The 17,562-nt window shown below is 38.9% G+C and overlaps 1 protein-coding gene across 6 annotated transcripts in view; it reads left to right on the plus strand.

Annotated features, from left to right (window-relative positions):
* The window catches only part of drp2 (dystrophin related protein 2), a 189,634-nt gene extending 172,912 nt beyond the window's left edge, over positions 1-16,722 (plus strand). For all 6 annotated transcript variants that reach the window (XM_077609084.1, XM_077609085.1, XM_077609082.1 and 3 more), the window contains 6 exons: positions 1,352-1,417; positions 3,854-4,000; positions 7,275-7,527; positions 10,122-10,239; positions 10,302-10,388; positions 11,861-16,722. In XM_077609084.1, coding sequence (XP_077465210.1) covers positions 1,352-1,417; positions 3,854-4,000; positions 7,275-7,527; positions 10,122-10,239; positions 10,302-10,388; positions 11,861-11,880 — 691 coding nt within the window. In that variant the 3' untranslated portion in view covers positions 11,881-16,722. The remainder of the gene's footprint in view (positions 1-1,351; positions 1,418-3,853; positions 4,001-7,274; positions 7,528-10,121; positions 10,240-10,301; positions 10,389-11,860) is intronic.
* Positions 16,723-17,562: the final 840 nt, after the last annotated feature.

Consider the following 17,562-nt stretch of genomic DNA (forward strand, 5'->3'; position numbering starts at 1 on the left):
GTGCTCAATCCGTCTACCCTGCATGTTTGTGGTATATAAGCTCCAGCACCCCTGAGGACGAAAAAAAAAAGAATAATTTAAAAAAATAAAGAAAAATAATACATAAATAAATAAAATAATTATATATATGTATATATACATATATATGTGTGTATATATATATATACATATATATATATATATATATATACATATACTACATATATACGTATGTATATATACACATATACACACACACACATATATATATATACACATATATATATACATACACACATAAATACACATATATATACACACATACATACACATATATATATACACACATACATACACATATATACACACATACATACATACACATATATATACACACATACATACACATACATACACACATACATACATACACATATATATACACACATACATACATACACATACATATATACACACATACATACACATACATATATACACACATACATACACATACATATATATACACATACATACACATACATATATACACACATACATACACATACATATATACACACATGCATACACATACATATATACACACATGCATACACATACATATATACACACATACATACACATACATATATACACACATACATACACATACATATATACACACATACATACACATACATATATACGATATAGTATAGTTCTGTCTATATATACAGAACAAAGCATAGCAAATGATCGCCAACCTTACTCCAACCAGTACTCTTTTACTCAAAAAAACAACTACCAGTACTAATTTGTAATGGTCTCCACAGGGCAGTTATGAGCTTTTTTGTTGATGTCAACAAAGAAAACAAAAAACAAATGTCAAGGTTACAGCATGAGCTGTGATGCTGTCGCTGTCCGCGGTGCTGAACCAAACCGCGGCCTCTGCGTGTTTTATCGCCTCACTGTCGGTAGGCAAGATACACTATTTGAAAAATTTGAGCTCCCTTTCCCTCCTGATGTTTTTATTGATCCTTGCAGGCAGGTGGGGGGGGGGGGGGGGGGGCTTGTGTGTGTGTATTTTTTTTAACTTCTATTGCTGCCACTCTGCAATCCTGTCACTTCCAAGTTCAAGGTCAGCTTTTGGTTTACTTGCAGTTGAGGACAGACAAAGCTTGCCAGGCTTTAACAAATGTCATCTGTAACAGATTTAACTGTATGTGGCTTTTCTTTTTGGAGCCTATTTTGATGAAAAATAAATGTCGCTTTGTATCTTTTGAAGGTGATCCCTTTTTTATTGAATGTGACACTTTCTCTCCCTTCTTTTGTATGTCTTTTGCTACATTTGGGTCGGTAAATCTGCGATTAGATTGGCGGAGATGGAGAACCAGAATTGTTCCTTCTTCACGGACAGCCTTTCTCCTGATGAAAGTCTGTAAGTATCACAGTTCTCACAAACACTGCCATCACTGCCACTGACTTGCAGCATCATTCTTCCAAATACATTGTGTCAGGTGTGAGAAGCCATTTGAGCATTTATTCCACATCGCTTGTGGACATGCACTCGTACACCTAGTCCTCATTGGTTAAACATGTAAATGAGACTTGCTATTGATTGCCCAATATCATCTGGTGACAGCTTCAAACCAAAACAAATGGTTGAAATCTGTATAAGAAATTAGTGGCTCTAAAATTGAACTTGTGGAACTCCAAACACAGAAGTAAATCTACCAGATACAGAGATTCCAGGAATTACAACCAAATTTTGTTCCTACGGTGGCTACATAAGCCAAATTTCCGTATCAGTTTTCACTGTTAAAATCAAAATGTATGCCCAAATACTTCATCTAAAAAAGGAAATAAATACAATTTAAAAAGAGATTCCGCATTTTTTGAAGGCAAACTGATTTATTTATTTTTTATCGCACACATAATGCGTATTTAGAAGTAAGAATTTTAAGATCAGGTGACTTTATTTTATTTTAAAAGTAATTTTAAGTTAAATACAAAACTATACACTCATCCAGTATGTTTTGAATACATTTACCATAATGCTTAGATTAGCCTGGTGTGCTAGTTTTAAGATCCACTGATTTCACCACTGCACGACAAGCGTCTGCTGGTTTGACTGCTGATTTTTTTTTGTCTAGACTCAAAATCTTTCATTTTTGGGCTATCATGTGTAAAAGGGAAGGCAAAAAAGTGTAGTATGGTAGTAATAATAGGGGTGATCCTACTTCGCGTTTTTTCAACTATCGCGGCCATATCTCCTCTATATTGTCCCTGAAATTTGAGAGATTACTGTATGTAGTTCTTTTCATTTTATTAATACTTTTTCAAGTTGGGCCTACCACTATACGTCGTAAAACCAATTAATATACTACTTATTTAAACAGGATTTTGCCATGTTCTGCTTTTATCATTGTGAGGGGAAAAATACACAAATATCTTAAATAGATGGTAAATTCATAAATACTAAACAGTTCATAAAAGCGGGATTTATAGTTTTATTTTGTTAACGAATTTGCATCTGTGTGTATGTAGGCTGTCAAGAGTTTATTTCCAATCATTTTCCTCATCCGTCATGTACAGCCCGCAGCATTGTGCAAATGTGTGATAGAAAGGGTTCCGTCTGACGTCTTCTCATCGCCGTTTCTTTCAGATCAGATGAACGTGTGCGTACATGTGTCAGGCTCGTCTTTCCCTTATGAGATCTTTTCCCTTTTGGAAATCCAGATCAGTCCACCTGTGTGGAGTTTGCATGTTCTGCGTGGGTTTCCTACGGGTACTCCGATCTCCTCCCACATTACAAAAACATGCATGGTAGGCTGATTGGACACTTTAAATTGCCTCTAGGTATGAGTCTGAGAGTGAATGGTTGTCTGTCTCCTCATGCCCTGCGATCGGCTGGCCACTGGTTCAGGGTGTCCCCTGCCTCTGTCCCGAAGTCAGCTGGGATAGGATAAAGTGATTGAGAAAATTGATAAATGAATGAAAAGATTGCACAATAACGTCATGCAGTTGCAGAACAATTTAGGGCAGGGCCCCGGTACTGACAAAGATACTTTAATACTCTAAAACTGGGAACCAAGCTAGGGCTTCTTCCCATCTATATCCCATCTAAACTCGCGCTAACATACCACACATTCCCTTCTGCGGCATATGAATAGATGTTTGGTTGGTGATCTGCCTCCTACTAGCTGACTTGAAGGAAGGTAAGTGGCAGACAGGAAGGTAAGTGTCAGACAGTGTGCGGTAATCGAGAGGTAAGCGACCTGTATCCACCACAGCGGAATGACAAATTGCAAGTCCGTAACTTACACTTATTTAGGTCTTTTGCCGAGTAAACGTATCTTATGGAGAAGCACCATCAATTTCGTCACACGCAGTTTCTGCGTGTGATGACAAGTAGGCTTTTTTGTGTTGTGGTAATGACGACATGGCCTATGTCCGATTATTATTAATTATTATTATTATAGTGACAAAAAACTTCTATCTGTTTTTAAAGGAAAAGTTCAATCAAAAAAATAGACAGAACTTTTTGGGTTTCCTTGTATTAACAAAAAAAAAGTGATTTCTCGCTTTGTTCTGCAGATTGGTCACTTCCATTTGATTTTGGTTAACTTCTCTATTTTGTTAGTGATTTCACAGTGGTAGATTTACTCAGCAGCACCATTTTCTTTCTCTTTGACTTTCTATTTAATCAACAAGTGGAAGTCATTAAAATACCAGACAATCTGCTGTAATTTGTTGGCCAGATTTTTTAATAATCAAAAAGTATAGTTAGGTATTTTTGTTAGTATGATTCTGATTCTTAATGTGTTCATTTCATGGTTGGTTATGTGCTGTTTTCTTTGTGATATTTACTAAGAGATGAAGATCAGTACCTCCTGCGTCACCCGAGCCCAGCGCTGGAGCACGACTCTCCCTGCGGCCAGCACATGTTGCTGGCCCACCTAGAGCACCAGGACAAGGAGCAGCTCCAATGCACCCTCGCCCGCCTGGAGAATGAAAACAGGTCAGCTGCCTTCTTAAAACGTTTCTTCTATGCCAAAGAACCATATGGGGTTGGCAGCAGTGTTGTTTTTGGCAGTCTTTTAATGTTTATTTTAGTATTTTGGATGGAATACATATTACCGTATTTTCACGACTATACGGTGCATCGTATTTTTAGCCTCAGTGTCAGTAACGAGTGCAATTTCTGTATTTTACACACACAAAGGACGCACTGTTTTTATAGACGCAGCCAGGCATGGCAAAACATACACATGCTTAAACATACACGCTACACCCACACGCTAAAAACACGTTTTTAAAAAGGCAACGGAAGCAAAACTGAGTTCGGTTGTACTTTATTTAGCCATTTTACAATGTACTCATGTCATCATCACCCCCAAAGCCCTCATTTTCTGTGTCCGAATTGAACAATTGTCCAAATGAGTCATCGAAAACGCTGAGTTTTATACGATCGCCAGGCCACAATCCATTCGCAAATAGTAGCTAGGTAGTAGCTAGCGTAACTATTCCAACGCTGTTTTCCATGCTTCGTAAAGCTGTGTTGATGCCGATCGCCAGGCCACAATCCATTCGCAAATAGTAGCTAGCTAGTAGCTATTTTATCGTGATAACAATTTTAGTATTGGTCCATATATAAAGCGCACTGGATTATAAGGCGCCCTGTCTATTTTGGAGAAAATTTAAGACTTTTATGTGCGCCTTATAGTCGTGAAAATACGCTAGTCATAATTTATCCATTCATTAATTTTCCGTACCGCTTAACCTCACAATGGTCGTAAGGGGTGCTGGAGCCTATACCAGCCAACTACCGGCACCACGCAGAGGACACCCTGAATTGGTGGCCAGCCAATCGCAGGGCAGAAGGAGACAGACCGCTATTCACACTCTGTCACGTTTTGTTGGAGTTTTGGGTGGATGTGTGCGTGTTTTTCCTTGTGTGTGCTGTCTGGGTGATTATGTGTGTTTTGCCTCTTGTGTCCCTTCAGGATGCCCTTCCCTTATGTGGCCAGGTGTGTGTGATTTGTAATCAGCCCTTGCGTGTTTTTTTAAACCCATGTTCTGATATGTCTGGTTGTGGGATGATTGCTTTGATATGGTCATGTCGTCTCCCCGTCAGTGTGCGTATGTGCTATCCCTGTTAGATTTGTTTCTTTTAGTTTTTATGGCTTTTTCTGTTACTTCTTATTAAAGCCTTTAGTTTTGTGCATCAGCACTTCGTTTGTCGTCATCTCCCTGCATTTCTGGGTCCCACTTCTCCCCGCACCCGAGGACGGAACATGACGCACTCATACATGGTACTCGGCCGTTTGGTCGCCGGACTTTTGGTCGCCGCACGTTTGGTCGCCAGGAAGGTTATTGATAATTACCATTTAAAACGGTTGCTCAAATTCCCTAAATACAAACTGCGAATTATTATTTAGTCATACTTAATCCCCTATTAATTATTAGGCTAAAGAAAAGCTCCAAATTTCCCGTACTTTTATTGTGTTTTGTTGGAGAACTTGTTAAGACCCTGGCTGACGTCCCTTCCTAAGGGGACAACCCATGTACATACACACTCACAGGTCTGCTCAGTGAAACTGTTCAGGGCCATTGTTGGCTTTGATTGATGCGTAGACCGTGTTGTTTTACCTTGTTTTGTCGCCGGACTTTTGGTCGCCGGACTTTTGGTCGCCGGACTTTTGGTCGCCGGACGTTTGGTCGCCGGTTGTTTGGGTCCGGGCGACCAAACGTCCGGCAACCAAAAGTCCGGCGACCAAACGTCCGGTCATGCTCATACATAGGGGCAATTTAGAGCGTCCAACCAGCCTACCAAGCATGTTTTTGGGATGTGGTACCCAGAGAAAACCCACACAATCCCAGAGAGAACCTGCAATCTCCGAACCACGCTAATCACTCTTCCAACCGTTCAGTCATATTTTAGTCAATTCAAAATATGTTAGTCTAGTCTAGTTTTCTCCAATAAATGCTTAAAATGATTTTGACTGTACAAATCAAAAGGTTTTTGTCTAAAAAATATAGTTTCCAACCTTTTCAATTGAACATTGACAAGTGTGTACACTGTACAGCGTCCAGCTGTGTGTTGCATGATGAAATTATGCCCAAACGTTCTTCCTGTAACTAAGGCTGAAGTTAGAAGTGCAAAAAAGTCAAGAAGCATTAAACATTAAACAGAAACTTTGCATTTTCCTTGTCTCGTCAGACAAAAACTGGCAATTGTCTCATTGTTAGTCATCCAAGACAGTGTTACCTCATCATTGTCTTCAAACAAAATTGTCAATGAAATATTTTTGTTATCTCCGTCATTAATGAGAACAACACAATTGGGCACAACGAGACGAACATCCAGTCTTGCTCACTCACTCATACCTTGGGAAAATGTTTTTTAGATTATTTTAATCATCATTAAAAGGCTATAAAGCATCAAAATAAGACGTGAAAGATGTCTTCAGAGAAATGAAAATGGTGCTTCTTCATTCATTCATTTTCTGAACAGCTTATCCTCACAAGGGTCTTGGGGGGTGCTGGAGCCTATCCCATCCAACTACAGGCACCAGGCTGGGGCCAACCTGAATCGGTGGCCATCCGATCTGAGGTTACAAGGAGAGAAACAACCATTCACGCTCACACTCAGACCTAGGGGCAATTTAGAGTGTCCAATCAGCCTACCATGCATGTTTGTGTAATGTGGGAGGAAATCGGAGTACCCAGAGAAAACCCACGCAGGCCCTTCCAGGAAGAACTTGCAAACTCCACACAGGTGGACCAACCTGGATTTGAACCCACGACTCCAGAGCTGTGAGGCCGACGTGCTAACCAGTCAAATCGATGGCTACTCGGTCACCGGGCCGCCAATTGATGTTTCTACCACGCTAAATTTTTAGAACATCAGAATCGAGGGGATGAAGATTTTTAGTGTATAATGTTTTAAAGATTATTTTTTAATCACTACAAAACAACAAAATAATCATTTCAAGAAACAAAACTCCATACTGTGTATCTGTATTTCATGGTGCGTCAGTGAAGCATGCTTGTTCCTTTTTGTTGACCTCACACAGTGAACAAACACGTTCACGCTCTAAATCCCTAGAATATTGTGATTTTATTTGTGCAAAATGAGTGATTTCATTGAAAGTGAAGTAGAATGCTTTAGTTCCAGCATGGCCGGTCTGCCATTTAATATGTACCTAGATCCACCATACAGTAGGGTGGAATTCAGGTCAAACAGTAGTTTAATGATTTTTTGGGGGGAAATGGTTTGGTCTTGATTTCAGGGTGCTCCAGAGCGAGTACCGCCGCCTTAAATGGAAGCATGAGGAAGCGGCATCGCTCCCCATGTTGACCGAGGCGGGTGAGAGCGGGCCGGGGTCGCCGCTTGCCGGAGGGCCGCAGGACGAGGAATTGCTGGCCGAGGCGCGCGTTCTGCGGCAGCACAAGACGCGGCTGGAGACGAGAATGCAGATTTTGGAGGACCACAACAAGCAGTTGGAGTCGCAGTTGCGGAGGCTAAGGGAGCTTTTGCTTCAGGTAAACGTCACGTTTCATTACCGGCTGGCTTTTGATTCAAATTTGGGCTCAGGAAAGCAAGTGAGAGAATTGACCGAGAGCCCATTCAGGAGCTGCCAATTGTGGTTGCAAAAGATGTATATGGCACATTTAGGTCGATTAGCCCAGAAGATAAATGAGAAAGAACTATTTCCCAAAGTAGAAAGATGAAGTAGTAGCAGTAGTAGTCTTTTTTCTTCTAAAAAATTAATTTAATCTTTCCCCCCTTGACCAGCATTGCCTTCCATTTCCTCAAGAAATGGGATTTCTTTTTGCACTGTGACCTTGCGCTTTCACCTTCTTGGTTCAATAAAGAATTTCGGCCTCAACCTCGTATGACGTTTATTAACTCATTGCCCACAATTCATTGCAATATCCTGACAGCAATATTTCTGCCAGAAAACCTGTGAAGCAGTAGGGAAGCCCACTTGCGACCCACCGTGTTTTTGGAGGAAAACAGATGAAGATAAAAACGTTGACAGACATTTTGAAAGTATAACTTATGTTTTATTATTGCGTGCTTTTTTCTCCCTACATACCAAAAACGTGCATGTTAACCTGGCACACTGTAAATAGCCCCTATCTATGAGAGGGCATGAATGGTTCGTGCATCGCCTCGTGCCCTGAGATTGGCTGGCTAGCAATTCAGGGTGTCCCTCGCCTAGTGCCCGTAGTTGGCTGGAATAGGCTCCAGCACCCTTGACAACCCTTGAAATTGAATATATATATATATATATATATATATATATATATATATATACCTATATATATATATATATATATATATATATATATATATATATATATATATATATATATATATATATATATATATATACCTATATATATATATACCTATATATATATATATATATATACCTATATATATATATACCTATATATATATACCTATATATATATATATATATATATATATATATATATATATATATATATATATATACCTATATATATATATATATATATATATACATATATATATATATATACCTATATATATATATATATATATATATATATACATATATATATATATATATATATATATATATATATATATATAGGGATGAGGAGTGGAGGAGGTTAAGTATCTCGGGGTCTTGTTCATGAGTGAGAGAAGAATGGAGAGGGGGCTTCGACAGCTGGATCGGTGCGATGTAGTTGTTGTTGTTGTTGTTAGGTCACCCAGGCGCCTGAGGATTACCCCGACGGGCGGCCTCTCGGGAGACACCTCGTGAAGGTTCCAACTGTTGTCTCCCAATCGGTGCGATCATGTGATGTGGGCTCTACATTGCTCCGTTGTGGTTTTCACTTGCAAGGAGAATGACCATTGAGACAGCTACCCTACTCCGTTTTGACCTTAAATGCCTTTTCTGTTGTTTTATTACATTCAGAGGCCCTGATTATGATGTCTCAACTCTAAAGGCAGGGGTGGAAACACAAGTGAGAGGGCTGAGCGTGTTTATCTATGTGCGCGCATGTGCGTTGAGTCTAAAACATGTGTACCAAAACACATCCACAATAGTCAAAACAGATGAGGACCGAAACGTCAGGAAACCTTGTGGATAGACCGTAGTGGAGGGTAGATGCTGCAGGTGCAGTTCTCAGAGCAGAATCTCAGCACTCCAAAGCATTCTGGCTCCTCTTTGTTTAGTGGAAACAGGGCTTCCAGGAGCAAAGCTTATACCGTATTTATTCAAGTATAACGCGCACCCATAATTTGCGACTAAAAACTGGTATAATTTTTTCACTTTTTCTCAGCTCACACCAAGAATTGCACTTGTACTGGTAATTGACAAATGCTGAACATGTCGCCATGACAAAGCATTTATTCACATCATATGGTACGCAAACCTGGTAAAAAAAACACAATTGTCAAATGGAATTCACAATTTTAAATCTTTAAAGCCTAATTCATCATCATAATATTTTTAAAAAATTAAAGTCTGATTCATCATCATCCGATTCACCAAACAATTGATTCCATTCTTCTTGAGTTATTTATTCAAAGTGTCAGCATCGGCCAATGGAACGCCCCATTTGGCGGACAAGCACAGGTTTTACGCTCCCAATTTAACGGATTCGTGTATAACGCGCACCTGAACTTTGCTTCAGTGTTCGTTATGCGCAGCTGTTGTATAATGACAATAAAGGCTTTTGATTTGATTTTTGGTACAAAATCATATATAATACGCTCGTTATACTCGAATAAATATGGTACTTCGTTCCAAGGAAGTATGATAATAATCATGATGAACTTAGAGTGAGCAAAGCATTCTTTAATAGCCAGGCCAAGCGTATTCTTCGTTGCATGCAAATGAATAATAATATGTAATAAAAACCCTGACAGAGACAAAGTTAACTGATTGCCAGCCGTCCAATCAATTTTGACTAGGAGTGGTTGGCAGCACATGATCTCTGCTAAGCCTCCCAGTCAAAATGGATTGGACGTCTATTGAATGAACCATGATCATGCATTTCCAGCCATATCAGTACTAATAAATTTAATGTCTAACATTGGCAGTGAAATATATACCTTTTTTTTTAAATAAAAGCCCAAAGAGGATTTCGAGGCTAATGGATCAGAACCGTCAACCTTGTCCTCCCCCGTGTCTGGAGAGGGGCATCAGGGGGGTGCGGCCAGCAGGGACACCACAGACACGGAAGCAGCAGGTCAGTGACGACCCCTATTTTGACATTGGCACGCCATAACATAAAATCTGCGTGTGTGGCAGGTGACGACACGGAGCACGATCAGGACACGGTGCTGCAGCTGCAGGAGGTCATCGAGCAGCTGAGAAACGTCTTCCCCTCTGAACCAGGTCAGTAGTAATGCTGAAAATGCAGCTTGAATATAAATTATTGCAGTCCAAGTTATCTTAACTGTAAAACCGATCACACATAACTAAGAAAATGAAGTTTTCAAATTCATTTCAGGTCCCTAAAACTTAAAGCTGAAAAAATGAGTTTTCCATACAATGTTTTTTTTCGCTATGAAGGGCAAAATAAAACATTTTTCTCTTATTTTAAACAACATTTTGTTTTTGTTGTTGATTGGGAGTTTTAGAAAATAGTATATGCGTTTTGGATTTCACAGGGATTCCTCTTTTTTTAAATTTCTGAGCTGTAAAATGAAACGAATCCAATTTTGGAATGAAGACAAAGGGGAAATCTGTCTCTATAGCCATAATCCTCGTCACTGAATTTGGAGGGAGGGCAGCTCTTATTACCAACAAAGGGTGCCGAATTGAAGCATAGTTGCGGAAAGTCTATCTGTTCAACATCAAAGCACCGGTTAGCCCGTCGGCCTCACACGATCCGAGGTGGGTCCTCATTTTGTGGAGTTTACATGTACTCCCCAGGCTTGCGTGGGTTTTCTCTGGGTACTCCAGTTTCTTCCCACATCCCACAAACATACATGGTAGGCTGCTTGAATATATTGAGTCTTTTTATCAGTTTTGCTGTGTATATATAGGTATATTTCGTGTAACACGCTTATTTATTTATTTTCCTTTTTATTTTCTATTCTATTAGGTCTATAATGTATTTTCCTGTGTCTGTGTTTTCACCTTCTTGCTATTGCAACAAAGTGAATTTCCCGAGTACGGGATGACTAAAGTTTCATCTAATCTAATCTAAATTAAATTGCCCTAGGTATGAGCGTGAGTGTGAAAGCGATTGGCTGGCCACTGAGTCAGAGTGTCCCCCACTTGGTGCCCATGGTACTCGGGCGTTTCTTCGAAAGACGTTCGGTAGAATGGACGTTCGGTAGAACGGATGTTTGGTAGAATGGACGTTTGGTAGAACGGACATTTGGTTGCCGGGTTGTTACTGTTGAAACCAGCTCTCAAAATTATAATCATGACAGAGAGAGAGTGAGTTTAATATCTAAATATCTAATATCAAGATATCAACAGTAAACTCTCTCTCATAATTTGACAGCGAGCGAACCCGGCGACCGAACGTCCGTTCGACCGAACGTCCGTTCGACCGAACGTCCGTTCGACCGAACGTCCGTTCGACCGAACGTCCGTTCGACCGAACGTCCGTTCGACCGAACGTCCGTTCGACCGAACGTCCGTTCGACCGAACGTCCGTTCGACCGAACGTCTTTCGACCAAACGTCCGGTCACGGGTGCCCATAGTGAGCCGGGATAGGCTCCAGCACGAACATGCATGAACATAGAAATTGAAAATGTTTATATGAAAGCATTATCATGAATCCGCGACATTCTCTTTATGTTCTGAAAACTAGAAAAGTGACATAGTTACTTTCTCGTTTTTCTCACTTCAGGCACGACGTCTCACATCTAAAGCCAGCCCGTGAGGACGCTTGACCCCTAACTTGCAACTGGAACCTGTGCACTAACAAGCCTTTTCACCATGCAAACTGCATTAGGTCGATGATGTCGGGCTGGAGTGTCGGCCAGCCAAAGGTCAGGAAGTCAGCTGAGTGGAGGAAGACTGTGTGTGTGCGTGTGTGTGTTCTATTGTTAAGCTTTATACCAGGGCAGTGGTTCTCGGCCCGCATGAGAAATTGCAATACACTCGTACACACCAGATACAAATGACACCAAAGCTGCTTTTAGACGTGATAAACCAGAACATTACCATATGGCCCAAAATCTACCATGCTCGGGGTATATGGAAACTCTACTTTAGCAGGTCGGTTGCGTTTGTACGAAAGGGAAATGTAGCGGTACTTACATAATAGTCAGTTTTCACATGCAACATGCCTCGTTACACGTTCGCATTCCCTTGATCTACTGTACCCAACAGAGAGCAGACTGAACAATGATGTACCATCCCATTGATTTAAAATATAATGAGAATAATACAAAGGAAATACACAACAAATACTGGTAGCAGCGTGTCGCCAGCGCGATACCTGTCGCCAACGACTGTTTTATGTTCACTTCTTGCCGAAAATTGAAGTCCACAAAGCCGCAACAACTTCTGGATCATGCGGCGCAAAAATAAATCACGTTAGGAGTTTAACCTCATCATTATTTGACTTTTTAGTCCTTGTATGACTTCAATCGCTTAATATTATGCCATGGGTTTTTTTTCTCTAAAGTTTGAGCCTCTAGTCAAAATTCTTTTTTTTTTCATTATTTTTGTTAAGATTCTTTTTCATGCAAATATAAAACTAGATTCCAGGAACGGTGACAACTTTTATACCTCCACAAGACGTCAATCTCGGATTTATTAGAAAGATTGAAAACTGAGTCTTTACTCTTGTTAACCCTTTAAGCCCAAAACACTAAACAATTGACAGCAATTCTGTAATTCTGTAAACTCCTTTAATGGTTCTTGAGAACAAAAAGACTACAACATTTCAAATATAATTTTCCATGAATTTGGATCATATGTATGTGATACATCAGTTTTTATTAGGGGATAAAATATCACACTGCATAAAATTCATGTATCAAATATTATACCTTTGGCCATATAGGGTTAAGAATATGACTTTTTCATAAGTTAACTTTTTTGTTTTCTATAAATAAATCACTTTTTTTCTAAGATTTTATTCTTGTGAAAAACAGAAGTTTCTTCAGAATAATTTCATATTTTCTTCACTCATTGGTTGCCATTCACAGCAGTGAGCATGATTTAAGAGTGGGAAAAAAAGTCCTGAATTTCACGATAATAATCCCTTTTTCTGGGGGAGTTGAATGTAATGGACAAGTGAGACAACCAGCTACAAAAATGTGTCTTATGTGGTTGCTGGGGGCGATGCACTCTGATGGGCTGTCACAACACAACCTCTTGATAAAAGTCTGCAAAAAAATAAAAAAGACAGTTTGGAGCCTTCCAAACCTGACCTTGGCTGCATGCATTTGCATCATGCTCGCTTTTGTTGTCGCTTTGTTAGTTGTGATGGGCTTGCTAGGCAACATTAAGTACAAAAAAGGTAGTGGGCTTCTTATGGAAATGCTAATAGCCTTATGGTTTGGAGGCTTCGAATACATCGTTGTCATTCTAACCCACAAAAGATACAGATAAAATTGACTGAGCAGTTACGTTTAAATTTTTCCATTTGTAATCTGACTCATAAGCTACTTTTCCCCTTTCGTATTAGCAAACACAGACACAAGGAAAACATCTCATTCTCTAAAGACGTTTCTATAGTATCTAAAATTCGGAAAAGCTTAGTATGACCAAACAGAAAAATAGTCTCATAAAAAGCTTTATGGGGTTTATTGTGATGAAAATCACAGTAGCAGTAAAGTGGTTAAACAATGTAAAAATATGAACGTTAAAACGTTGACATGAAATTACAATGTTATCACGTTACGACCTGTGTCATGTTTAGTTTTGTTATAACGGGAAATTGAACATGTTGTACTGGTTAAAATTTAGAACATTATGTCCTATGGAAAATAATAAATAATAATAATAATGTAAAACCTAAATGCTGGCCCGGTGAGAGAGTGGGTAGCGCGTCAGCCTCACAGTTCAGGGGCTGAGGGTTCGATCCCAGGTGGGTCCTCACTGTGTGGAATTTGCATGTTCTCCCCGGGCTTGCGTTGGTTTCCTCTCATATCCCAAAAACATCCATGGTAGGTTGGTTGATCACTCTAAATTGCCTCTAGGTATGAGTGTGAACATGAATTTTGTTGTCCATCTCCCGGCACCCTGTGATTGACTACCCACCAATTCAGGGTGATCCCCGCCTGGTGCCCATAGTTAGCTGGGATAGGCTCCAGCGGTTCAGAGAACTAATGAATGAATAAATATTGTCTGTCATTGACAAGGTTAGACGCCCAAGGAATTTAAACTGTGAAGAACTGTGAATGGTCATGTTTTAGTACCCATGACGAATGGTCACTGCCATCTCCCCTAGTCGAAATGTATTCCAGGTCTCGTGACAAAAATGGCAGCCCAATAGTTAGGTTTTATTTATTCTTTTTTTTTTTGAGCCGCTTAGTGTCACAATGGTGCTGGAGCCCATCCCAGCTAACTATGAGCACCAGGTGGGAGACACCCTGAATAGGTGGCCAGCCAATCGCAGGCCACAATGAGATAGACAACCATTCATGCTCACACTTCAGAGCACATGTGTCAAAGTGGCGGCCCGGGGGCCAAATCTGGCCCGCCGCATCATTTTGTGTGGCCCGGGAAAGTAAATCATGAGTGCCGACTTTCTGTTTTAGGATCAAATTAAAATGAAGAGTATAGATGTGTATTAAATTTCCTGATTTTTTCCCCCTTTTAAATCAATGATTGTAATATTTTTTAATCATTTTTTTTCTGTTTTTTTTTAAATCTAAAAATGTATTTAAAAAAAAGCTAAAATAAACATTGTTTTAGATCTCTAAAAAACTGAATATTCAGGGCTTTTAATCCAGTTCTTTTAATCCATTTATAAAAAAAATCTAAATTTTATATCTAAAATGGTCCAGCCCACATGAAATCGAGTTGACGTTAATGCGGCCCGCGAACCAACCCGAGTCTGACACAGTCAGAACACTCTAAAGTTTAGAGTGTTCAACCAGCCTACTTTGCATGTTTTCGACCCCTGGGCTGCCTGGCAGACTTCAAGATAATCAAAACGAAAATGAAAAATGTATCATGTTAAAACCAAAATTTCATTTCAAAAGGTGAAACTGTTTATTATAATGTGAAATTGATCATGTTAATACCTCGAACTTATGTTCTTATTTAATCGATATTATCGCCAAAAATACCTGCACCTGTTCCTGCAATGCACATTTTGGCCAGTAATGGCACCCCTATTTTTACTCACTTGCCATAATAGTACCACCAAATCCAATCCCAACACACATAATACATACAGAACAGGGAAAATACAACTTGTTCCAATTATCAATATTAATTAAATAATTATTGATATTATTTGGGCAGCATGGTGGTTAGCACATATGCCTCACTCTACTGATAGAGGGTTCAATCCCCGATAGGCTCCAACCTTCCTGTGTCGACGTTGCATATTATTGTGCCTGTGTGGGTTTTCTCTGGGTACTCTGGCTTCCTCCCACACTTTAAAAACATGCATAACATGTTGGTTGAACACTCTAAATTGCCCGTCTACTTGTGCCCTGCAATTGGCTCCCCCACAGATTCAGGCTGTCCCCCGCCTGCTGCCCAGAGTTGGCTGGTATAGGCTCCAGCATGCCCACAACCCTTGGGACGATAAGCGTTATATAAATAAATACATAAATAATTGATATTATGCTGTAAATTATGGCAGTGCAGCACAGTGGAACCATGCTTGTCCGCCACCGTTCTGAGAGCAAGGGTTCAATCCCTGGTGCATTCCGTCCGGCCTTTATGTGTGGACTTTGCTTGTCCATTCCGTGCCCGTGTGGGTTTTCTCTGGGTACTTTGGTTTCTACCACATTCCAAAAACATGCATGGTAGGCTGATTGAACACTCCAAATTGTCCGTAGATATAAGTGCGTGTGTGCATGGTAGTTTCAATCATTATGCCCAGAAATTGACTGTAAACCAATTCAGGGTGTATCCCAGCTACTGGCCAAAGTTGGCTGGGATAGGCTTCAGCACCCCTAGGACACTTTTAAGCATAGGGGGCTTGGGTGGTGAAATAATGAATATTATGGCAGTATTAAAAGTCAAAACAACTAGTAACAATTAATTGTAACTTAACATTTAAGCATGAATATGTTTGACACTGGGCCATTTCTGTTTACACTTGAGTTTTAGGTTGCAGCACTACTTGATCATTTGTGGCAGGTCAGTTTAATTTCAATTCAAAATTAAAGTAAGAGAAAAGCTGTCGTAGCTGTTGTAAAAATGTTCACCGAATAATTATAAATGTAGTACATTCTGGATTATAACAAATGGTCCATATTGTGATGATTTTTTTTCCATATCACAGAGTGCAAAGTGAATCCAACCAATGAGTCTATGGATTAAACAATCACCTGTCGTACCTTAACATGTGCGTCCAGACACACATGCATACGCACACGCACGTTCTTCTGTTGGCAGGATTTCTGTTCCATCACCATGGATATACCTCATTAACCATGTCAATATATTTGTTGGATGGGATGAACAGTGAGTATGCTTGAGTGTGTCCAAACACTTTGTACTGAGAGACGAGCGCTGGCTTACTGGATGCTTTCTAACTCTTTTTCTGTACAGAAATAAACAATTTCTATTTGCCTTCCGGTGTGGTCTGTGTTCTACTAAAATTATCAAGTAATTTTTTTGGGGGGAGGTGTATGAAATTTTTTCATATTGTCCAACAGGTGCAAAAAGGTTCCCAAAAAATTCTAACATACACATTTTTATACAATATTTTGACTACCACGAATCAGTAATATAGATTTAATATTTTACAGTAATGAGTCTAAAATGTTTGTTTTTATTTCTACAAATAGGAATAAGAAAAATAATCTTTTATTGTTTTAAAGTTGGAAACACATTTATATATATAGTGTGTGTGTATGTATATATATATACACACACATGTATGTATATATATATATATATATATATATATATACACACACACACACATATATACACACACACACGTGTATATATATATATACATATATATACATATATATACATATATATACACATATATACACATATACATATACACACATATGTATACATATATATATATACATATATGTATACATATATATATATATGTATACATATATATGTATACATATACATGTATTCATATACATATATACATGTATACATATACATATATATGTATACGTATATATATATATATATACACACACATGTATATATATACATATATATATACACACATGTATATATATAAATATATATATACACATATATATATATACACATATATATACGTATATACATATACACATGTATATGTATACATATATATATGTATATGTATACATATATGTATACATATATATATGTATACATATACATATATACATGTATACATATACATATATACATGTATACATATACATGTATTCATATACATATATACAT

Source organism: Stigmatopora argus, chromosome 9 (genome assembly GCF_051989625.1).
Source record: "Stigmatopora argus isolate UIUO_Sarg chromosome 9, RoL_Sarg_1.0, whole genome shotgun sequence".
Classification (NCBI taxonomy): Eukaryota; Metazoa; Chordata; class Actinopteri; order Syngnathiformes; family Syngnathidae; genus Stigmatopora; species Stigmatopora argus.